Source organism: Argopecten irradians, chromosome 10 (assembly GCF_041381155.1).
Source record: "Argopecten irradians isolate NY chromosome 10, Ai_NY, whole genome shotgun sequence".
Taxonomy (NCBI): domain Eukaryota; kingdom Metazoa; phylum Mollusca; class Bivalvia; order Pectinida; family Pectinidae; genus Argopecten; species Argopecten irradians.
The window spans coordinates 26,730,094-26,754,893 of NC_091143.1; the positions used below are offsets into that span (position 1 = coordinate 26,730,094).

At 35.7% G+C, this 24,800-nt stretch overlaps 1 protein-coding gene and 1 long non-coding RNA gene across 2 annotated transcripts; both read left to right on the forward strand.

Annotated features, from left to right (window-relative positions):
- The first annotated feature begins 4,576 nt into the window (after positions 1-4,576).
- LOC138333514 (organic anion transporter 3-like) lies at positions 4,577-12,065 on the forward strand. Its single transcript, XM_069281942.1, has 10 exons — positions 4,577-4,910; positions 5,629-5,846; positions 6,138-6,368; positions 7,271-7,473; positions 7,919-8,308; positions 9,535-9,669; positions 10,252-10,337; positions 10,692-10,812; positions 11,039-11,111; positions 11,464-12,065. The coding sequence occupies exons 1-10, from the start codon at positions 4,775-4,777 to the stop codon at positions 11,656-11,658; spliced, it is 1,788 nt and encodes a 595-aa protein (XP_069138043.1). The 5' UTR covers positions 4,577-4,774; the 3' UTR covers positions 11,659-12,065.
- Positions 12,066-20,602: 8,537 nt separating this feature from the next.
- LOC138332784 (uncharacterized) lies at positions 20,603-22,277 on the forward strand. Its single transcript, XR_011209871.1, has 3 exons — positions 20,603-20,987; positions 21,146-21,218; positions 21,494-22,277. It is a non-coding gene; the product is annotated as an uncharacterized lncRNA (long non-coding RNA).
- Positions 22,278-24,800: the final 2,523 nt, after the last annotated feature.

The window sequence follows — 24,800 nt, forward strand, 5'->3', positions numbered from 1 at the left end:
AGAACATTGTATTTTGATTTTATTTTGTCTTGTCAAAAATACATTTTCTGTTTGAGATTTATCAAGCTGGATAAAATCGCCATATTAATACGAAAACGATACCTGTAAAGAAACATAAATCTATTACAATTTTAATATACATACTATGCTATAAACCACTTTATTTTAGATATTGCTGTATTTCGTTTATCACCTACTACAATAACTGTGGAATATTTATCTTAACGTGTGCATAATTTCTAACTATTCTATAGGAAAAGGTAATTATTCCACAGTTAATTGTGATTTTATATTTTGGTGAACGTTAAAGGATAAATATACCAACTACATGTTTTAATTCCAAATATACCTAGAATTTTGTGTCTAATAGAATCTGACGCTTCTTGATTAAGATGCTCCACAGCTGATAAATGTTTTTTGTTTCTCTATCAAAAACAACAACACACGAATTAGTATTTTTTTTCTTCGGTTACAAAAGTTGCTTAATTTACACCATCTCCACTATTGAAAAATTTGAGCTTCACATTTTACTTAAAGATAAAAATATTAAAAATAATTAATTTCATCCCTAAAATATTCCGTGGCACTATATCCTATATCGAAATAAGTACTGTTTGAGCTTGCACCAAAAGCAAATAAGTTATCTTAAATTATTTTTGTATTAATTAATTGTACATATACAGGATTAAACATCAATAATTGTTCAAATGATAAGTATTGTCTATACTCTGTTGGCGGCGGAGCATCTTTATGGAAATTCATATTCATTTAATCTAGAATAGAGAAGGAACATTAAATGTAAGCGACAGGTAAAATTCTCAGAAAAACTTATTGTTCTATCGGAAACAAAATCACAGATGTTTATATATTCTTATTTCAATTTTATACAGTTTTCACTTCATTGAAAAAATGAATTATTTTTGTTGTGGCCACTATATTCATAATCCGCAAGTATGAGAAAAATCTCAAACTGTTGGATTTAAGGTAATGACTAAATTTTTCCAGGGTTTTCTTTGTTTTTCTATATATAATCTATCAGATATAATGTATGGTGTATTCTACAAAATCAGTTTACTCTCAACTACGTCTTGACAGTAAGTTTTGCTTTCCAATTTCTTTAATTTTTGACATATCTAAATTATATTGTTTCAGCAAAATTAGACTAAACAGAAAATTGACCTTCCTGTTTAACCCAACACAATTCACAAGGCACTTCAACGTGATCTAAGATGCATATCATATCATGATGACCTAACCCTTGGGTATCTGTAAACAAACAAAAAAAACTAGTTATCGGTCAGGGCCACCATAAGGCCCAATTTGACACTCCTTCTTTACCAAGCAACAGATAACCAACACCTTTTGACTTCTGGTATGCATAATAGTGGATAATCCCTCATGTCATCTGTCAACGGATACAAGTCCTGGTTAACACTGTCTAAAATAATGAAGGTTAACACATGCAAATATCGTTTTAAATAAAACCAACTTATGATAGAGGCCCCGATTTCTTTAAACAAACTTAAGTTAAAGACTGACTCATTATAAATAAAAAAATCACAAAAGCTTCATAAAGGCTTTTGACTTAAGTCTGCATTTTTGTTTCGAGAAATCGAGGCGTGATCGAGTATGGCTGGTCTATCAGAATAAGGTTTTGTCCGATACGACGGCCAATATCACATGGCCTGGTTGATTAATACACGTGAAAATAATAACTGGATTTCAATGATGATGGTAACGATGATGATGATGAGAAGAAGAATGCATGTATGATAATGGTAGGAAATTCCAAATATCAAAAACTAACAAACTTCATCTTGACTTGTTTAAAATTTGTACATGTAAATACTTAATTGATATTTACGGCATTAAAAATTACAAATTTAGTGGAGTAATGTAAATAAAACACTGAGACAATCAATATAAGGTGGTGACGCTGTGTTATTTAAAACAATGGATACATAACCGAACTTTCCATTTCCATGAGTTTAATGTTTTATTTCGAAATTGCAGATATTTACTATAAGACTCTCTCATACGTTAATACAATAATTTTTATTTATTTTCGTAATAAATCCGACTTTCTGATTTACAGATTCTTTTTCTTCATATACAATGGAGAAAAACTCCGAAAATGGCGCGAAAACCCGACGTTATCATGACGTCGCAATGGAGACGTCAATGTTGCGTATTGATTCAGAAAAAAATAATCCATAAGAAAATCAATTGAACAGTACGTTTAAACGTATTTTATGTTATCAAATAGTCTGAAAAAAATAATTAAAAGCATTAATGGAACTATTTTTTAATTTTATTGGGTAATGAATTAAATTGCGTTTGAAAACTTTCTTGAGAAACACAGTTTGTGAACAAAATTTCTTTCATACCCCGATGAAGTTACAAAAAATGACATCAATACTTAAATGAAAGATAGGAATATGTTATCAAAGAATCATAAAAATGTAGTTAAACCCGAGGCTTGCGAAATTCCAATATTTCATATCCACGTAAGAAAGAGTTTCCTCTCATACCTAGACGTATCATTGCAATTTTACAAATTCAACATTCCGAAACTTAGAAATAAATTCGAAAAAATGCGACTGAAAGTCAATTTTCGATCCATAAAAATTGCGTGGTATTTTTAACGCAAATAACGTTGTTTGAAGCCTTTAAAGTAAACCAGCTTAGTTTCTGAAAAACAATGTTGAAAATTGTAAAAAGTTCTTTTTGACGCTTTGACGTCACGAGGCGGCATGAGATTTCACGAAAGTATAACAATTGTATCTATAAAAACGTCTATATCCATTCGTATATTTGGAATCGATATCAGATAATGAGAATAATCAAAATGGGAACAACAGTAGAAGACTGTTTCTAAAGTTGATTGCCGTTGTAAGTCAAACGTGTTTTACATTGGATGTATTTTTGAAAACAGTGTCGCAATATCTGCCATTTTCAACGGCTGTAGTAAAAATACAAGCACAACAACATATTGTTTTCTCTCCAGATATGAACCCAACTTAATCTCTCCTGTAAAAATAACCATGAATGAGCAAAGGTAAACTATTAAAAAAAATACCTTAGACTTTTATACATCCTTAAGAATAGAAAAATGGACCCGGGGACACAAGTTGAAACTAGATGAAACACGAAACAAACTGGACATAAGGGAATACTCATTTCGAATTCCTAATCCGAGTGTGGTACTGTACATGAAATGTTGGCACCTGGAATTCCTAATCCGAGTGGCGATCATAATTTGTAGATACCTGGAATTATCTCTCCGAGTGTGATTCCCGAATTATGGGTACCTGGAATTATCTATCCGAGTGTGGTACCCGAATTGTTAGCTTTTAATAATCGTTTATTGACTTTTGGGAAGAACGAAAATTTAAAATAACGACAGAGTAACGTCACAAGAAAAGCTTTATTATATTACATTTGTGTACGGAATATGATCTGAATAAAGAGGCAACTATTACTTGCTTTCAGAATAAACTAAGTTAAACTTAACAAAGTTATAAATTACCGATGACATCACAACGGCAATACTGCATGTTTATGATACTGTATCAGTTCAGTCTTTAGAAAGTCTGATTAACAAAATAACAATTTGCATATCCATGTACATGTGTAATATCCAGGTCTTAAAATTACAGTATCTAACATTATGTGTTCTATGGTATGCCGAGTCGACACAGATACACTATATTGGCTATACCTATCTCAGACGCGTGTTATCACAAACATTTCACACATACAACGTTGATTTTGTAAATGTGTACATACACAGGCGTGACTTAAAATAGTCGGCCTGACCTCCAGGTCATTGACCAGTAGTCAAAGTTGAGATCAAGTATTAGAAACAATTCAGGCAGTGGCGCATTTGCCAATTAAAATTAAATGTTCCATTTTTTTAAAGACGCTTCACCGCTGACAAATGGTATTTTTTCACTATCAAAAACAGCAGATGATTTAGCATTTTTCTTCAGTTACAAAAGTTACTTTCTTTACACCAATACTATCGTTGAAAAGTTTCAGCTTCTGATATTACTTCGATTTAAAAAATATTATAAGAATTAATTATTAATTGCATCCCGAAAAAAATCCGTGGCACTATATGCTATTGGAATGATGTACTGAATGCTTATGCACCAAAGGCAGAATAACTTATTTTATATAATTATTTTTTTGTATGCATTAGACAAATATATACACGATTAAACACCAATTATTGTGCAAATCATGAATATCATTTATACTCTGTCGGTGGTTGAGCATCTTTGATTATCATTATTTTATTATCTTGAACTGTTATTACGTTAAAGAGTTTCTAAGTTATATAAAATACCTTTATGTACACATGTAAACTGTGCTTCGTTTGATGCTTACAAACATTTCAAATACTTAGTATGTAGTCAATATTCCAGCATATATTGAATACTAACAATGGTATATCATCGTTTAGCATAAATAGCTGGGAAGAATACTAAATGACTAACAATAATGAAATATTCATAGGTGAAATTATTTGTTGGAGGACAATACATTTTCTAGGTTTTGCTTGTCAAATATGATTAAACTAAATGTACCTACAGGTAGATTCAGGGTTATGATAAACTGCGTGTATATATTAGTTATATTTATGCCATAACTTTAATAACCAGAAACTTATTCATAGACATACGTACACGAAATAAGTTTTCATTACTGGCAGTAAGTATATTCGTACACGTTCACTATCTGTTGTGTCCTTTTCTCAACCTACCACAACATGGACGCACAAATCGATACAGACGAAATTTGGATCGCTTTGGGACAATGGGGAAGATTTCAATGCACACAACTGGCTTTGATATTGATAAGTATCATCCCTTTGGCGTTTCATCTCCTATCGACAGTATTTATTGGTATGCAACTATTTTTATACATAAACCTTCCTTTTATTTTTTTAGTTGTATTAGACACTGATTCACTTATTCACTAAGCTTTTATTAAGTGATTCGTCAGTTGCCATAATACAGTACGCAAGTGAACATTTTGTTATATATTCTTAGTATTACTAGTTTTAATTGTTATTCCTGATGCCATTCCCCACCCACCAGTTATAAAAGTTTACGACCTGTTTCAGAACGGTTATTCTCCTACTAATATTTATCGAGAAAATGTTCTTGGTTGTAGGACATGTACTTTGTAACGCCATTTTGTTAAGAAAAGGAATGGAGATGTCATCGAACATTGTTTTAATATGATCGTTGATAACTCAAAAATATTGCCACGAAAACAAATTTGATTATTTCACCAAAAGCACTAGATTAAAAGCCTTTATATTGTCAACTTTTTACGTAACTAGTTGTCTTGTTAAGAACATTAAAAAAAGAAATTTACTGAGAATTTAAACTATTGAAAAATTAGAGCTTCTCTGGTTAACAGACCTATTTTTGTATGGCGGGTGTCTGTGTTTAAGCATATAAGTTTATCCCCTTGAACCTCTTATTTCCTTCTCTTTGTCTGCATTCAACTATATACATATTGTTCAAATATTTCCCTACCGCCTTTTGAGCATATTTCATCAGTGTTGTGTGCAAATATTGCTGTTTCCCCATGTATAATTTATCGTAATTACAGCATATCGACCACCGTTCCAATGCAATGAGACCACAGTTAGTACAATGTTCGGTGAAGACATCGACCCTATGCATGGCAACATCTCCTACAATTTTGTGTACAACAAGTGTTCTATAGATGTGTACACGGACGAGGCTAATTCGACACTCCTCAAGACGACAGAATGTGTATCTGGATACTCATATCCAGTGCCAAAAGACAGAACTCTAGTTACTGAGGTGAGTGTGTTAAGAGTCATTTATCTTTAAGTAAAATAACGGGGGTATCAGATATTAGTAAATTGTTAATGTACTTGGACGATCATCGGTGATCAGATATCTCAACAGTTGAATCATACGTCTAGTTTTCGAAGTTCTCTAATTTGAACCACAGTCTGGTCGCTTCATTTTCTCTTCTTCTATTACCACATATTGTTTCCGTACCTACTTTCAGTTGGATCGTGTATGTGACAGAGCAGAGCTACATTTTCCCTCCTGTTACATCATATTCGTCTCTTTCCCTCTTTTCAGTGGGATCTTGTATGTGACAGAGCGGAGCTAGCCGAATTCTCGCAGACTTTAGTGATCCTGGGACAGGCTTTCGGTGCTGCTATATTTACATCTCTGGCTGACAGATTCGGCAGAAGGACAGTCCACGTACTTGGACATATTTCTATGTTCGCTACATCCTTCGCTATAGCCTGGGCTCCTAATTATACAGTTTTCGCTGTCCTGAGGTTTATTTTAGGTGCTGTGCAACAGGTAATACATCATTGTTTTGTTTTGTTTACAGTTCAGGTGTTTTTAGAGAGCAACCAACTAAATAATTTTACATAGACCACAGTGTTAAACTTTGTTTAAATTTTGTACTGTATTATTAAAACAAAGGAATATTAGTTAACTATTGTGTTCTATAATTAAAGTCTAGGTTCTCATATAACACTAAATAGAAAAAAAAGTTTGGGTCCTTCTGCTCAATCTCCAACCAGGGTAGCTTTATTGAAATCAGGCGCATCTTGCACTAAAAAATCATGAAATTATAATGCTTTTACCTATTCATTATCAAAGTTGATATTTTGAACCTTAATCTCAATATGAATTTCCAAATTCATATCATGGTTATCTAGGAATAATTACCTAACAGAAAACATTTTTACTTTTGAAATTCATAATTAGCCAGCCAATCAGCGGCCGGGTTAAAATTCTATCCTGGGCTCAATCTTGTATACACAGGGGCCATTTCGAAGGTCTTTTTTTATTAAGTTGGTTGATCCCTTGTAGCAAAACTGGCTAGAAGGATTTAATCCATGGTGTTAATTATCGTTTATAGACAAATGATAATTTGACTCATTGCTGGATTATTGGTAGTGTCCTATTTACACATTATATCAAGGTCAGTTAGGCACATGTACCATCTGTGGACATTCTGTAATGTGATACACTGTAGAATGCAAATGCTGTATCTCTAGGAAATAATACATTATGGTGACTATCCATTTTCTCATTTGAAATTGCTTCGGTCTTTCACAGAGCCATTTCTTTCTTATCAGCAATAATAAAAATAGTGTTATCAGAAAAATGAATGTACATGATTTTTTCGTTTCTAAGGACAACTTTGTCCTGTTTGTCTGAAGAATGGTTCCAATTTTTTCATATTTTCACAGGGCTCTGGATTAACTATGGCGATTCTTTCTCTGGAGTTATTGCCTTTGAAAGCACGATACATAGGAGAGTGCCTGGGATTAGCTTTTTGGACAACTGGTATCAACTTGTTATCGCCCATGGGGTATTTATTCCGGAACCTCTCGTGGCGATACCTTCAGATGGCGCTAGCTCTATTCTCGTGCTACAGCCTTGTGGAATATTGGTAGGTTTGCGTTGACATACTGTAACCCGACGCGATGACTTAATTTCACATTTTTAAACCAAAGGACGTTATCGTGGAGATTTAATTTCGCGATCTAGACTTCTGTAGATCTACTTTACCTGTATGTAAAACAGTTTCGCAACTATCTATTTTTGCGTTTTCTAATTTCCCACGAAATCAAATTCGCACGCAAAAATAAGTCGATTTACACTGCCATGCTTCCGCATCATAGATCAATCTTTTTGTATAAATGCTTTCAAAGACGAACGTAATGTTATCTTTTAGTAGATACATGTATATCTTTTAGCTGAAAGATGACTCGTGACCACATAACCACGCTATCATGTATGTTTTTCACAAAGTAGTAAATAACAAATCTTATCTTATTAAAGGGTTTTATCGGGGGAATTTTTCGTGTACATTATTTTATGGGTCCGTTTTACAGGCTCATGGAGGAATCTGTCAGATGGCTTCTTGCCAACGGGAGAATAAAACAAGCAGAACGAATAATAAGGAAAGCGGCAAAAATGAATGGAAAGGATTATGATGAAGTTATCAAAGTGGCAAAAAGTAAAAGCACCAAAGAAAAAGAAATTGAAGTGGTTGTTCCAGGAGATTGTGATAATGATAAAACAACAATGGAAATATCTCGCCATGAGAATGGTGCCAAATACGCTCTTATAGAAAATCACTCAGAGACAACAAAAGACTGTGAGGATATCTCTTATGAGAAGGAACAGCCATCCACTCCTGCAGTCATCAAACGATACAATGTCGTCACAATATTCCGTCACAAGGTCATCTTTTTAAATTCAATGATCCTCTGGTACACGTGGTGAGTATAACTAATCTCTAAGAAAAGCCTATCAATATGTAACTGTGTCCATAGCAGTAACGTGATCGTGTATAATATGAACGCGATACCATGAATTTCTAACGTCTTAAGGATGAAAAAATGAAATATAAAAAATACACAGTCATGCACAATAATCGCACACCTGACTGTGTTAACTATATAGAGGAAGTGACCCTTAAATGACCCTGACCTCTAACAAACTGTTTAAAAACATACCGGTACAATATGTGAAAATGGATGCGTAAACATGTATATGAAACTTCAGATCCATAAAAGCACCAACATAGCATTCAGATATGGGGAAGAAATATCATGCATTTTAAAAGCGATCACAGGTCAACGTCTTGTTAAAAACTTTCGGGTGACATTGATCGGAAACCTTAGTTTTTGTAGCGTCATCTGTGATTAATTAACTCTAAACTTAAGACTTTTTAGACTTAAGACTATTTCTTGGGGCCTATACAGATCGGAATAGATCGAAACAGCTAGGAGCTATTTTAAATGTGTACACGAGAAAAAGTATTATATAGACTAAATTATTTATTAACTGTATAAATAAGAACTTTACAAAAGTCGGTAAAGATGGAAAGGCCATAAACCGTTAAGCTACATGAAGCTTAATTCCAAAATTCACAGAACGGTACACTGTACACCCTAGCATAACAGAGAGACCTCTACATCATGTCCAGTAATCATATATATAATTTCGAGTGAGATTGCATCGTTGACACTCAGCTAGACGTCAGATTATATACAGCATATGATATGGAAAAATATGATTCTCGCATTGTCTGATCATTATAATTACATTGTACACCCCTCCCTCCCCCCAAACAAACAAAAAAAAAAAAAAAAAAAAAACAAACGTTCGTTAAGGAATAGTCCTTTCAGATTATTTTTGTATACTAAACTGTTGTTTCAAAATAACAATGGCAATGACAAATAATGTCGTCATATATTTGCTGACATGATAATTTATAAAATGATATGACCTATTCCGTCTTTGCATATCACAGAGTTAGCTCCTTTGCAGGTTAGTATCGATTGTTACGTCATTATTTTGTGAGCGCAATTCTCGTCGTTTTCTCCGAAAAATATGACGTTACTCTCGGTACACATGACGTCATATTGAATGCCTACCCACAAGGGCAGATAACTCTGTAATATGCAAATATGGAATAGAAATAAGCTCGACTTGTTTTTAGGTTGGTCAACAGTTTGGTGTATTACGCCTTGTCACTGACATCATCAGCCTTGTCAGGTGACCGATTCGTGAACTACTTCCTTATAGCCATAGTAGAGTACCCGGCAGCTGTGATGGAACTGCTTCTTATTAATAGGTATTCTGAGTAATGTGCATTCGTTAATGTTTTTTTGTAAATTTAAATGGCTTGTCATCATTAAAAGTAGCATTTTTTTAATCTAAGAATGAATAAAATTTTTACATCTAAGAAAGAATCAAATTATTACATCAAAGATTGAAGCAAACTTTTGCATCTAAGATTAAAGCAAATAATAACATTTTAGAATGACCAAATTATTGGACCAAACTATTGTTTTTTATTCATTATGCAAAATAAAACAAAATAAAAATGAATAATCGTATGTCATTGTTAATAATCTTAATTGAGGTGTTGTATTGCTTTACGATTAAGCCGGTATGTTGTGTACAATATATCCATAGCAGGCAGGTCGTAGAAACAATAAATACTTATTTTTTTCAACAGGTTTATTTCTTATGTAAACTGATATTTCAGTGCACTCTTTGCTTACATTGACCCTTTCAATTGTGGATTTTGCTAATTGTGTTATGCAAGCATACAATATGTACGGTTAAAATTAGCAATGTGACCTCATCGAACTCTTGATAAAATTTGAACAACAAAATTAGATAAACATTACCTAACTAATGTTTCTTCCAGAATCGGCAGACGTAAAACATGTATTCTGTTTCATGTGATAGCGGGAATAGCGCTCACAGTGTCCACAATATGCAGAACACTGTCAGGTACGTTCTGGTAAATTTGTATCATTTAAATTTAAAAAAAAAAACATTTTGCACGTGACTCCCGGGCATATTCGTTAAAAACAAATATGCTATAGAGTTGTTAATATTTGTGAGGAATTTATTGTCGCCAATTCCGTGGATTATTCAAAATTTGCATAATTGGATACTTCGCGACATCATTGTTTTACATATAACAACTTGTCGGTTGAATGACGCTTTCAAAGACTGCGAAAAAGTACCCAGCGAATACTTTTGAAATATTAAAACGAGAAAGTTTACACTCGCGACATTTAACAATTACACAGCAGAAAAAGAACAATTACAAATTATCATTATTTTTATTATTATTTTCAGATGGTGTTGGTACTATCGGAGCTATATCATTGGTGTTCAACCTTGTCGGAAAGTTTGGTATCACAGGATCTTTTAGTACAATATTTCTGTATACGCCAGAACTGTATCCGACCAATTTGAGGTATATCAATGAAGAAAAATTACACTTTAAAAATTCTTGCTTTTGATGCAGATTAATTATGAATATATGTTTCTTCACGGAATTGTCTTGTATTTCTTCACGGAATTGTCTTGTATGTACTTCATATTGGTAAAAGATGTCATCAAACCAGATGAATCAAAGGTAAAATACTAAATTATCTCTTTTGACAGCCATATTTTAATGTATTTTATTTATGTCACACCAGGAATGCTGGTATTGGTATTTCGTCGTCTGTGGCGAGGATTGGAGGAATGTTGGCACCATTTGCAGGTCCACTGGTAAATATAAGTCGTGGATAGCGTGTTTAAACAATGTAACTTTTTGTGTGTTTTTCATTACTTTGTACAGAAAAAACACAACAGAAGTAGCGTAACTACATTTGTCATATGATACGACCATGAAATGTTGAACAGTTGTATACATATTATTTGTTCTAATGCTAGAGACGATGTGACTCTATAGCTAGTAACAGTTTTCCTAGAATATATTTCATTTCTTTTTTTATCCATTCAAAACATAATTGTTTAAAGATGATATCCACAATTCCCATAATAGAAACACCCCATACTCTATACAATCTAAGTTTAAATGTTATAAAGTATTTTCCATCGCATATTCACAATTTTTCAGATGAGTTACATTACTTGGGGACCGGGAGCTATTTCGGCAGCGTTGTGTTTGCTGGCGGTCTACCTGTTAACCTTCCTTCCAGAGACCAAAGGATACGAACTGCCTACAACAATAGAAGAATTGAAGACTTGGTACAAAACTCACGCTGGGGATAAAAAGGTCAAGCCCGTGGAAGAGGAAAACGACACATTTTAATCAATTTTCCCATCAATATATCTTATTGAATGTTTTAAATTTGAATCATAGAGTGTTCAACAATAGTTGTTCATTTGTTTGTTTTTTGTTTTTGTTTTTTTTTTAATTTGTTAAACAGAGTTTGTTTATTGTCACACATCTATATCATCTATATATACATTTTTATATCCATTGTTACAGTTTAGTATTTTCTACATATATTACTTTTGAAATGCATTTTCTACCACTAAAGATATTTGATACGACCTACATGCCATACTAGAACCATTTGGTTCATTGTCCATTACAAAGAAACGTATTGTATTGAAATATTATTATGTAATATGAAAATGTACAAAGGTTGTATATATCAAAATAAAGCACATCATAAATGCTGAACGTTCGTTCTTCTTTTTAAAACAATTAACGATGGAAACACTGACATGGTTAGGTTTCAGTTAAATCAATTTTATTTTCATTTATTGACGGTTTCCCTAATATGTAATCTGTGAATATGTTTGTTTGATTAAAGTAATGTCATTGTAACAGCCAGGGTCATGGAAGGACGAACATGTATGCGGTGTGTTGTATGTTTGAAGTGTGTGGTGCATGTTTGAAGTGTGTGGTGCTTGTTTGAAGTGTGTGGTGTATGTTTGATAGTGTGTGGTGTATGTTTGTAGTGTGTGGTGTATGTTTGTAGTGTGTGGTGTATGTTTGTAGTGTGTGGTGTATGTTGTTGGTGTAGTGTGTGTGTGGTGTGTGTTTGTAGTGTGTGTAGTAGTGTGTGGTGTATGTTTGTAGTGTGTGGTGTATGTTTGAAGTGTGTGGTGTATGTTTGAAGTGTGTGGTGTATGTTTGAAGTGTGTGTGTGTATGTTGTGTATGTATGTTTGAAGTGTGTGTGTGTATGTTTGTAGTGTGTGGTGTATGTTTGTATGTTTGTAGTGTGTGTGTGTATGTTTGTTTGTAGTGTGTGGTGTATGTTTGTAGTGTGTGGTGTTGTTTGTGTGGTATATGTTTGTAGTGTGTGGTATATTGTTGTAGTGTGTGGTATATGTTTGTAGTGTGTGTACGTTTGAAGTGTGTGGTGTATGTTTGTAGTGTGTGTGTATATGTTTGATGTGTGTGTGTGTGTGTTTGTTGTGTGTGGTGTATGTTTGTAGTGTGTGGTGTCTGTTTGTAGTGTGTGGTGTATGTTTGTAGTGTGTGGTGTATGTTTTTGAAGTGTGTGGTGTGTTTGTAGTGTGGTGCTTGTGTATGAGTGGTGTGTGGTGTATGTTTTGTGTATGTGTGGTGTCTATTTGTAGTGTGTGGTGTGTGTAGTGTGTGGTGTATGTTTGTAGTGTGTGGTGTATGTTTGTAGTGTGTGGTGTATGTTTGTGTGTGGTGTGTTGGTAGCTTGTGTTTGAAGTGTGTGGTACTTGTGTTCCTGTGTGTGGTGTATGTTTGTAGGTGTAGTGTGTGTGTGTTGTAGTGTGTGGTGCTATGTTTGATAGTGTGTGGTGGTATGTTGTGTTGTGTGTGTTATTTTGGAGTGTGTGGTGTTTGTTTGTTGTGTGTGGTGTATGTTGTGTAGGTGTGTGGTGTCTGTTTGTAGTGTGTGGTGTATGTTTGTATGTGTGTGGGTGTATGTTTGTAGTGTGTGGTATATGTTTGTAGTGGTTGGTTTTGTAGTGTGTGGTTGTTGTTTGTTGTGTGTGGTCCTGTTGTTGTAGTGTGTGGTGTTGTTTGTATGTGTGGTGTTTGTTTGTATGTGTGTGGTGGTATGTTTGTATGTGTGGTGTGTGGTTGTGCTGTGTGTGGTATGTTTGTAGTGTGTGGTGTGTGTGTTTGTTAGTGTGTGGTGTATGTTGTGAAGTGTGTGGTGTATGTTGTAGGTGTGTGGTGTATGTTTGTAGTGTTGGTGTATGTTTGTAGTGTGTGGTGTATGTTTGTAGTGTGTGGTGTATGTTTGTAGTGTGTGGTGTATGTTTGTAGTGTGTGGTGTATGTTTGTAGTGTGTGGTGTATGTTTGTAGTGTGTGGTTGTTTGTAGTGTGTGGTATATGTTTGTAGTGTGTGGTGTATGTTTGTAGTGTGTGGTGTATGTTTGTAGTGTGTGGTGTATGTTTGTAGTGTGTGGTGTATGTTTGTAGTGTGTGGTGTATATGTTTGTAGTGTGTGGTGTATGTTTGTAGTGTGTGGTGTATGTTTGTAGTGTGTGGTATATGTTTGTAGTGTGTGGTGTATGTTTGTAGTGTGTGGTGTATGTTTGTAGTGTGTGTGTATGTTGTAGTGTGTGGTGTATGTTTGTAGTGTGTGGTGTATGTTTGTAGTGTGTGGTGTATGTTTGTAGTGTGTGGTGTATGTTTGTAGTGTGTGGTATATGTTTGTAGTGTGTGGTGTATGTTTGTAGTGTGTGGTGTATGTTTGTAGTGTGTGGTAGTGTGTGTTGTATGTGTGTGTGGTGTCTGTTTTGTAGTGTGTGGTGTCTGTTTGTAGTGTGTGGTGTATGTTTGTAGTGTGTGGTGTCTGTTTTGTAGTGTGTGGTGTTTTGTTTGTTGTGTGTGGTTTATGTTTGTAGTGTGTGGGTATATGTTTGTTAGTGTGTGTGGTGTTATGTTTGTAGTGTGTGGTGTAATGTTTGTAGGTGTGTGGTATATGTGTTTGTAGTGTGCGGTGTATGTTTGGAAGTGTGTGGTGTATGTTTGAAGTGGTGTGGTGTATGTGTTGTAGTGTGTGGTGTATGTTTGTAGTGTGTGGTGTATGTTTGTTAGTGTGTGGTGTATGTTTGTAGTGTGTGGTATATGTTTGTGTAGTGTGTGGTGTTGTTTGTAGTGTGTGGGTGTTGTTTGTTGTGTGTCTGTGAGTATGTATTTTGTAGTGTGTGGTTTATGTTGTTGTGTGGTGTCTGTGTTGAATGTGTGTGTTTGTAGTGTGTGGTGTATGTTTGTAGTGTGTGGTGTATGTTTGTAGTGTGTGGTGTATGTTTGTAGTGTGTGGTGTATGTTTGTAGTGTGTGGTGTATGTTTGTAGTGTGTGTGTATGTTTGTAGTGTGTGTGGTGTATGTTTGTAGTGTGTGGTGTATGTTTGTAGTGTGTGGTGTATGTTTGTAGTGTGTGGTGTATGTTTGTAGTGTGTGGTGTATGTTTGTAGTGTGTGGTGTATGTTTGTAGTGTGTGGTGTATGTTTGTAGTGTGTGGTGTATGTTTGTAGTGTGTGGTGTATGTTTGTAGTGTGTGGTATATGTTTGTAGTGTGTGGTGTCTGTTTGTAGTGTGTGGTGTATGTTTGTAGTGTGTGTATGTTTGTAGTGTGTGGTGTATGTTTGTAGTGTGTGGTATATGTTTGTAGTGTGTGGTGTATGTTTGTAGTGTGTGTGTATGTATTGTTTGTATTGTAGTGTGTGGTGTATGTTTGTTGTGTGTGGTGTATGTTTGTAGTGTGTGGTGTATGTTGGTCGTGTGTGTGGTATTATGTTTGTAGTGTGTGGTATATGTTTGTAGTGTGTGGTGTTATATGTTATGTAGTGTGTGGTATATGTTTGTAGTGTGTGGTATATGTTTGTAGTGTGTGGTGTATGTTTGTAGTGTTGTGGTATTTGTTTTGTAGTGTGTGGTATATGTTTGTTGTGTGTGGTGTATGTTTGTAGTGTGTGGTGTATGTTTGTAGGTGTGTGGTGTCTGTGTTTGTAGTGTGTGGTATACTGTTTGTAGTGTGTGGTGTACGATGTTTGTAGTGTGTGGTATATGTTTGTAGTGTGTGGTATATGTTTGTAGTGTGTGTGTGGCTTGTTTTGTAGTGTGTGGTGTGTATGTTTGAAGTGTGTGGTGTATGTTTGTAGAGTGTGGTGTATTTGTTTGTAGTGTGGTGTTCTGTTGTAGTGTGTGGTGTATGTTGTGTGTGTGTATGTTGGTGTGTGGTATATGTTTGTAGTGTAGTGTGGTGTATGTTTGTAGTGTGTGGTGTATGTTTGTAGTGTGTGGTGTATGTTTGTAGTGTGTGGTGTCTGTTTGTAGTGTGTGGTGTCTGTTTGTAGTGTGTGGTGTCTGTTTGTAGTGTGTGTGTATATGTTTGTAGTGTGTGGTGTATGTTTGTAGTGTGTGGTGTATGTTTGTAGTGTGTGGTTTATGTTTGTAGTGTGTGTGGTGTTATGTTGTAGTGTGTGGTGTATGTTTGTAGTGTGTGGTGTCTGTTTGTAGTGTGTGTGTTTGTTTGTGTGTAGTGGTGTATGTTTGTAGTGTGTGGTGTATGTTTGTAGTGTGTGGTGTATGTTTGTAGTGTGTGGTGTATGTTTGTAGTGTGTGGTGTATGTTTGTGTGTGTGGTATATGTTTGTAGTGTGTGGTATATGTTTGTAGTGTGTGGTATATGTTTGTGTGTGTGGTGGTGTTGTGTGTGGTATATGTTTGTAGTGTGTGGTTATGTGTTGTTGTAGTGTGTGGTATATGTTTGTAGTGTGTGGTGTATGTTTGTTTGTAGTGTGTGGTATATGTTTGTGTAGTGTGTGGTGTATGTTTGTAGTGTGTGGTGTATGTTTGTAGTGTGTGGTGTATGTTTGTAGTGTGTGGTGTATGTTTGTAGTGTGTGGTGTATGTTTGTAAGTGTGTGGTATATGTTTGTAGTGTGTGGTGTATGTTTGTAGTGTGTGGTGTTTGTTTGAGTGTGTGGTATATGTTTGTAGTGTGTGGTATATGTTTGTAGTGTGTGGTGTATGTTTGTAGTGTGTGGTGTATGTTTGTAGTGTGTGGTGTATGTTTGTAGTGTGTGGTGTGTTTGTAGTGTGTGGTGTATGTTTGTAGTGTGTGGTGTATGTTTGTAGTGTGTGGTGTATGTTTGTAGTGTGTGGTGTTTGTTTGTAGTGTGTGGTGTATGTTTGTAGTGTGTGGTGTATGTTTGTAGTGTGTGGTGTATGTTTGTAGTGTGTGGCGTAGTAGTTAAGTATAGTGTCCTATACTGGCTGAATATATATTCCATAGAATGTTTTTTTTTTTATTTTACTTTGAATTTTTGTGGGCCTTTTATTTCGAATTATTAATATACTGGCTTTATACCGTTTTTATCTTAATACAAATGGTAATTAATAGCATCCCGAAAAAAATTTGTGACACTATGTCCGATATGGAATGAGGTACTGATTGCATATGCATCAAAAGCAAAATAAATGATCTTATATTATTTTTGAGTTAACAAGACACATAAATACACGATTAAACTCAATTTTTTGTTAAATTGATGGATATCGTTAAACACTTTCCGTCTCCATCTGACAGCAATACTACTGCTTTCTGTAAAGCCTCGCTATATTCCATTATCACATATCAGTAGGCACTGCGACATTTTATAGTGTAAGTGTTGATAGAGTTATGTTGGTAGTCTGGGTGTGTAGAGAGTAATAAGGACAACTAGTATGCGAAAGAAGGAGATACTGGCCTAAATAATATCAAGGGATTATTTGGAAGCACAAATGATGATAATAGATAAATATATAGATAATATACTTTTTTCTTGATGAACAACAGTTATATTTCACCGAGTGGAGTGGACAGTTTGATATTTTTCACGAGTGAGATGGAATATAACTTTAATTCACCAAGAAACAATTCATATTTATTACGTTTTTATGTCTCTGTCGTAAACTCGACGCAATTTCAAATCTGCCGCAATGCTTTTTACCCTTCACACTGTTGTTTTCCGCAAATGGATCGAAATTTGCGGAGGGAATTAACATAAACTAATTTTTAAATACAACTCGTTCTATGTTTCAACTAGTTAAAGGTTTAAAATTGAAGTAAATATCATTATTACACATGACCCATTATTTTTAAAGATGCCCGTAATAATATCGGTAATTATATTTTGTACAGCTGTCACAACATAGCCGAGTACCCGAAGCGGAAGGCACAGTCTCTTTCCTGAATTGCAAATATCCAAGGATTTATAACACAAAAATCTGCTGAGTGTCAAAGTCAAGCTTTGTGTATCACGTTTAGGGTCAGGTAAATCGGTCATTCTCTCTGCTGATGGATCATTTAGAACATGCGCCTGTGACATGACATGCTGTGAGCTTCTAGACTGTTTTAGCTTAATGTTACTGGATCATTGAATATCAGATTACCAGAGAATGTTCCAAGGTGAATAAATGATCGTTTGTGTTTTAGAAATTTGTCTCATTGTAGATAGATGTATGTGATAAGAGAACGAGTTTCTGCATATGATTTTCACAACACATTTTGTAAAACGTATTCAAAGTCATGCTATGTCCTATTGTTTTAACGTTCATCATAAGTTGTTTCCATAAACATGTATATTGCTTAAATATATTTTGTATCATATGTAATACGTTATACGGTCCGCTTTATACTGATAAAATATAGATAAATAATAGTTATGGGACCTGTCATTTGGTTGTTTAGTCTTACGTCCTATTAACAGCCAGGGCCATTTAAAAGGTTTGATGGTGAAGGAAAACTATAGAAAAACACCGACCGTCGGTACACGTGAGTACCTGGCAACTGCCCAACACGAAATTCGAACATGATCACGACCCAGATGTGGAGGGCTTTTGGTAATATGTCGGGATATCTTAACCACTCGGATTCCGCGGCTCCGATAATGTAGGTCATATCGATCTAGTTTGTTTAATCGTTCTCTATGTATAAGATATACATTACTTCAAATCATATACAGTTCTGACAGTCGTTATATGTAAAGAACATTATACATTATACACACATTTTATTCTTTTTAAGTAAAATAAAATATGTGACATTATATGTGTGCGGTAGAGGGGATAATGGGCAGGGATGATAATCGATTACTTCATCCATGTTAAAAACAATGTCCAATATCATTTACTTATGGAAAAATAGCTGACATTAAATTAACAATATTCAAGAGTACTGACCGTCAGCCTGTATCTTTAAAAACATATATAGGATCTAAATGGAACGGAAAATCAAAATACACTATACAAGCAAAATTATTTTTTTCCTCGGCTGTAGAAATTCCATTTCTTCATTTAGTTTTTCTCTTTGATGGATAGCTCAATGGTATGGTTGTAGGCATATCAAGAAAAAGTATGAAACACATGCGTATGTTATTTACACATATATGGAAGAGGTTATGATGAAGGGCTGAACGTTTCAAAGGAGAATAATATAGGTGTAAAATTTATATGAGTTTTGATGCGTGAAATACGTAGATTTGTATGCACGTCAGAATACTGCTGTATGTAACAGAGAGGCGGAATAGAATACAAAGAAAAGACTACACTCGCTAAAACTTATTCATAGACATACAAACTCGTAACAAACAATGCCGTGCATTTTTATTCACATCCGTTCACTATCTGTAGCGTATTTAGCACAGTGCACAGACTGTAAAACGATGAACACACCAATAGATACAGACGAACTTTGGATAGCTTTGGGGCAATAGGGAAGGTTTCAGTGCACCCAAATAGCTCTTGTGATGATAAGTATCATTCCTTTGGCGTCTCACCTTCACTCCACAGTTTTCATTGGTATAAAGTTTTCTTATTCGTTAACATTCACTCATATAAAACGGGAAATTCAGTGAGGCTAATACTGTTACACAAAGCAAATATGGCCTAAATGTATTGTTCTACATGATATACATTCCTTATGAAACATAGAACAAACACTTTTGAATATTATGATTTTTTTATTGATACTGTTGAAATTTCAAATCGAATTGCAATATGATTAAGTAAGTACAATATGTATGCTGTACCCATACCCAAGTCGATGTCACGTCCATAAAACAATTACAATACATAACCAGCGATGAGTTGATGAAATTAGTTTTTCAGACATGAGCATTCACCTACAATAAGGTGGATAAACTACTGTAAGAGCGATTTTAATTGTTCAAGACAAAAGTTGCTTTACTCCAGGGTTCAGCAGACGTCTAACCACAATATTTAATGGCGGGTTTGAACATTTCAGACACATTTCACCACAAAAGGCATATCACAATGAAACCAACAAATCCAACTTCCATTAAGGTTTACGACCCTGTTTAAACTAGAGATTTTTGTATGACTATGTATATCACTTACTAGGTGCACTTGAGCAGATTATTGTGTGTTTTTTGTAAATTTGGGCAAAATACGCAAAAGATGTACACTTTTTCACTTCAAGTCCACATGGTTCAATGCATATTTACATATTTCTGTCACTAGATAATCATGTCATTATATTACATGTGTTTATGGCATATAGTAGGAGCGCTGATTTGACCGGATTCGATTTTACAAAGGCAAACACATCGAGTCCTTTTCGGTCCATTAATGATCTAGTACTGAGATCTGACATCTTGATTACTTTCTTTACCTGTTTCGCATTCGATATTGTGGTTGGTTTGTTGTGGGAAGCATATAGGTCAATGAACTGTAAATTATGCGTATTTTCCGGTTAATTAACATTTCCAACGAAATGAAATCATCGTGGCCTTCTGGAGCCCTGACGTAAACACTGTTTCCGCTTATGTCATACTTGAACTTGACCGATATTTGCATAGCAGCACACCCAGATAGGTTTGCTCCCCTGAATTCACAATTATTTTCTCTTTGTCTCCTGTCAAAAATACGTTTTGTCTAAATATTTCTATGCCAATGTTGAGTTTCATTTCATCACTGCGTTTTGCATATTGCATTTACATTTTCCATATGTAAATATTTACTTTGTAGCTTATTGACCACCTTTTCAGTGTAATGAAACCACAATAGGTGTAATGTTTGGTGAAGACATAAATCGTACATATAACAACATCTCCTACAATTTTGTGTACAACGAGTGCACAATAGATGTGTACAAAGCTAACGCGACGCTCTTTAAGTCGACAGAATGTGTATCCGGATACTCGTATCCAGTTCCAAAAGATAGAACTCTAGATACTGAGGTTAGTGTGATTGATCAGTGGTCATTCAACATTTAAGTAATGTAATAGACTAATAAATACTGGCTTTGATTTTACTTGGGCAATTATCGGTGACCACGTAGCTCAATCGGTGAAGCATCTAGCTAGTGTTCGAAAGGTACTGAGTTAGAACCCAAGCCTGTCCGCTACATTTCATCCTCTTGTGGTACATCATATCCGTCTCCTTACGTACTTTCAGTGGGATCTTGTATGTGACAGACCAGAGCTAGCCGAACTGTCTCAGACTTTAGTGATCCTAGGACAAGCATGTGGATCTGCTATATTTACATCTTCTGGCAGACAAATTCGGGAGAAAGAAAGTTCACATCTTCGGACATATTTCGTTATTCGCCACATCCTTCGTGATAGCGTGGTCTTCTAATTATACTGTGTTTGCGGTTTTAAGGTTCATATTGGGTGCCTTGCATCAGGTAATTTGCAGAATTTAAAATACCTAATAAATAACATTTGACCGATTACAGTAGTCCAGAAAAACTGTCCAAAGATCTCTGCTAAATACCGTACCTTCAGCGGTAACATATATTATAGCATATTTTCGATGTAAGATGATTTCTTTCTTTCTGAACAGGAATGCTGATTTCGGTATCACTGGATCTATTTCAAAGATAGGAGGAATGTTGGCTCCTTTTGCATGTCCACAGGTAATCCCGTTTTGTGTGTATATATATATAGACATGTGTTATATATTATAATGTAAATATTTTACAACAACTATTATACTACATTTTTTTAGTAAATTAGAGATGATTAAAAAAAAACAATAAAAATTATAAATAATACCACCAGCCTGTTATTTTTCATACTTATATTGTCATTACACAGATCCCTGCTCCCTTGTGTTTTTTTCTAATACACATTTTGACAGCTTTTAATTCCGCCTGATGTTTTTTCTCACCCACGTATCACACATTTTCAGAGTGAGTATGTAAGGTGGGGTCCGGGAGCTATTTCGGCTGCGCTGTGTTTGATAGCCGTCTACCTTCAGAGATTCCTCCCAGAGACAAAGGGATACGAACTTCCTACAACCATAGAGGAACTGAAGACGTGGTATAAAGATCACGCTTGTGATAAAAAGTCAAACCCATTGAGGAGAAAAATGGGAGTTTGTAAAATAACACAGGCTTCCCTAATCTAAACTGGTTTGTAAAGTTAGGCAGAGCTTCTATCTGTTAATTTCTATGCTATACATCACCAATAAAATATTTGTGAATTACAATACTAACATTGCATAGCTTTTAACTTTACTAAATTTAATAAGAGTTCAAAACGAATTTTGATAGACTTGCCAAATCTTATGATATCAAACTCTATAGTGAAAAGATCTACATGGTCAAACCAAGATTGAGGCCAATCATTTCATTTCACATGTTTACAGTTATATTAGTAACAATAAAGTGCATGACAACTTCGGATGTGTTTCAGTTAAACATGGATAAAACATAATACAGTGTCTATCAGAGACTAGTCTGTGTTGTTGCAAATGTTTATAAAGCACCATGATTGTTTGTATGTGCCTTTGAACGACTGTAACAGATTAATTCATGAAAACTTGTTATTTTTAAAGAGATAATTGCGAAAAATGAGCATGTCAGAATGTGTGTCCTGTTATTATACAAATATAGCATTTTGATGAGGTCGATACATGGTTATATCGACCTAAGAAAAAATATTGACCGAGGACGTAGTCCGAGGACGATATTTTTTCTGTGGTCGATATAACCATGTATACGTCCTCGGTCAATATTTTTTCTGTGGTCGATATAACCATGTATCGACCGAAATCAAAAAGCTACAATTGTTTTATTATTTTTTCTGGATTTTTTTACATTTTGAAATGAGTGTGAAACTAAATATGCATCACATTGTATATTCTGCTTCATGATGACATATACAATCTTATGATTTTGTAACAAGTTTAATTGAAAATTAAAAACAACACATGAAAACAGTATCAATTGATGCACTTCACGCTTTTATTACACCCAGTGCATGCGTGTTTGTAAATTACATGCATGTACATGTACTCCGTTATAGCTGTAGCTCCATGTTGTAAGGACACAGTCAATTAAATGTACAGTTTGGTCTTCGTTGAAATAATCCACTTCGACGTCAAACATATAATAACAAATTCAGATTGACATTAAGATACATTCTTTTATGCTTAGTACTTCAGTCCGTAAAATAAAAAAAAACGTATACATACAGTAGGATTAGCCTAGGCATAATGTTGTAACTAGCCTAGGTGGAATTAAAAAAAAAAACCAAACATATTCACTATTCAATGGCTCCAGATGCTAAATGAATGTTATTCGATTATTTCCTACTCTCCTACCGTGTTTATGTTGGAAATTTATAAGTTTAAACTGTAGTTAAGCTGTAAGTCATCATCATCTTTGATAGAAACCAAAACAATCAACGTCGTCTGTCACATTTTTAGCTCACCTGGCCCGAAGGGCCGGTGAGCTTATGTCATGGCGGCGTCCGTCGTCCGTCCGTCCGTCCGTCCGTCCGTCAACATTTCCTTTAAATCGCTACTAGTCATAGAGTTCTGCATGGATTGTAACCAAATTTGGCCACAAACATCCTTGGGGGAGGGGAAACAGAACTTGTATAAATTTTGGCTCTGTCCCCCCCCCCCCCCCGGGGCAGGAGGGGCGGGGCCCAATAGGGGAAATAGAGGTAAATCCTATAAATCGCTACTTGTCCTAGAGTTCTGCATGGATTGTAACCAAAATTAGCCACAAACATCCTTGGGGGAAGGGGAACAGAACTTGTATAAATTTTGGCTCTGACCCCCCGGGGGCAGGAGGGGCGGGGCCCAATAGGGGAAATAGAGGTAAATCCTTTAAATCGCTACTTGTAATAGAGTTCTACATGAATTGTAACCAAATTTGGCCACAAACATCCTTGGGGGAAGGGGAACAGAACTTGTGTAAATTTTGACTCTGGTCCCCAGGGGGCAGGAGGGGCGGGGCCCAATAGGGGAAATAGAGGTAAATCCTTTAGATCACTACTTGTCATAGAGTTCTGAATGGAATGTAACCAAATTTGGCCACAAACATCCTTTGGGGAAGAGGAACAGAACTTGTATAAATTTTGGCTCTGATCCCCCGGGGGCAGGAGGGGCGGGGCCCAATAGGGGTAATAGAGGTAAATCCTTTAAATCGCTACTTGTCATAGAGTTCTGCATGGAATGTAACCAAATTTGGCCACAGACATCCTTTGGGGAAGGGGAACAGAACTTGTAAAAGTTTTGGCTCTGACCCCCCGGGGGCAGGAAGGGCGGGGCCCAATAGGGGAAATAGAGGTAAATCCTTTAAATCGCTACTAGTCATAGAGTTCTGCATGGATTGTAACCAAATTTGGCCACAAACATCCTTGGGGGAGGGGAAACAGAACTTGTATAAATTTTGGCTCTGTCCCCCCCCCCCCCCGGGGCAGGAGGGGCGGGGCCCAATAGGGGAAATAGAGGTAAATCCTATAAATCGCTACTTGTCCTAGAGTTCTGCATGGATTGTAACCAAATTTGGCCACAAACATCCTTGGGGGAAGGGGAACAGAACTTGTATAAATTTTGGCTCTGACCCCCCGGGGGCAGGAGGGGCGGGGCTCAATAGGGGAAATAGAGGTAAATCCTTTAAATCGCTACTTGTCATAGAGTTCTACATGAATTGTAACCAAATTTGGCCACAAACATCCTTGGGGGAAGGGGAACAGAACTTGTATAAATTTTGACTCTGGTCCCCCAGGGGGCAGGAGGGGCGGGGCCCAATAGGGGAAATAGAGGTAAATCCTTTAAATCACTACTTGTCATAGAGTTCTGAATGGAATGTAACCAAATTTGGCCAAAAACATCCTTTGGGGAAGGGGAACAGAACTTGTATAAATTTTGGCTCTGGTCCCCCTGGGGGCAGGAGGGGCGGGGCCCAATAGGGGTAATAGAGGTAAATCCTTTAAATCGCTACTTGTCATAGAGTTCTGTATGGAATGTAACCAAATTTGGCCACAAACATCCTTTGGGGAAGGGGAACAGAACTTGTATAAATTTTGGCTCTGACCCCCCGGGGGCAGGAGGGGCGGGGCCCAATAGGGGAAATAGAGGTAAATCCTTTAAATCGCTACTAGTCATAGAGTTCTGCATGGATTGTAACCAAATTTGGCCACAAACATCCTTGGGGGAAGGGGAACAGAACTTGTATAAATTTTGACTCTGGCCCCCCGAG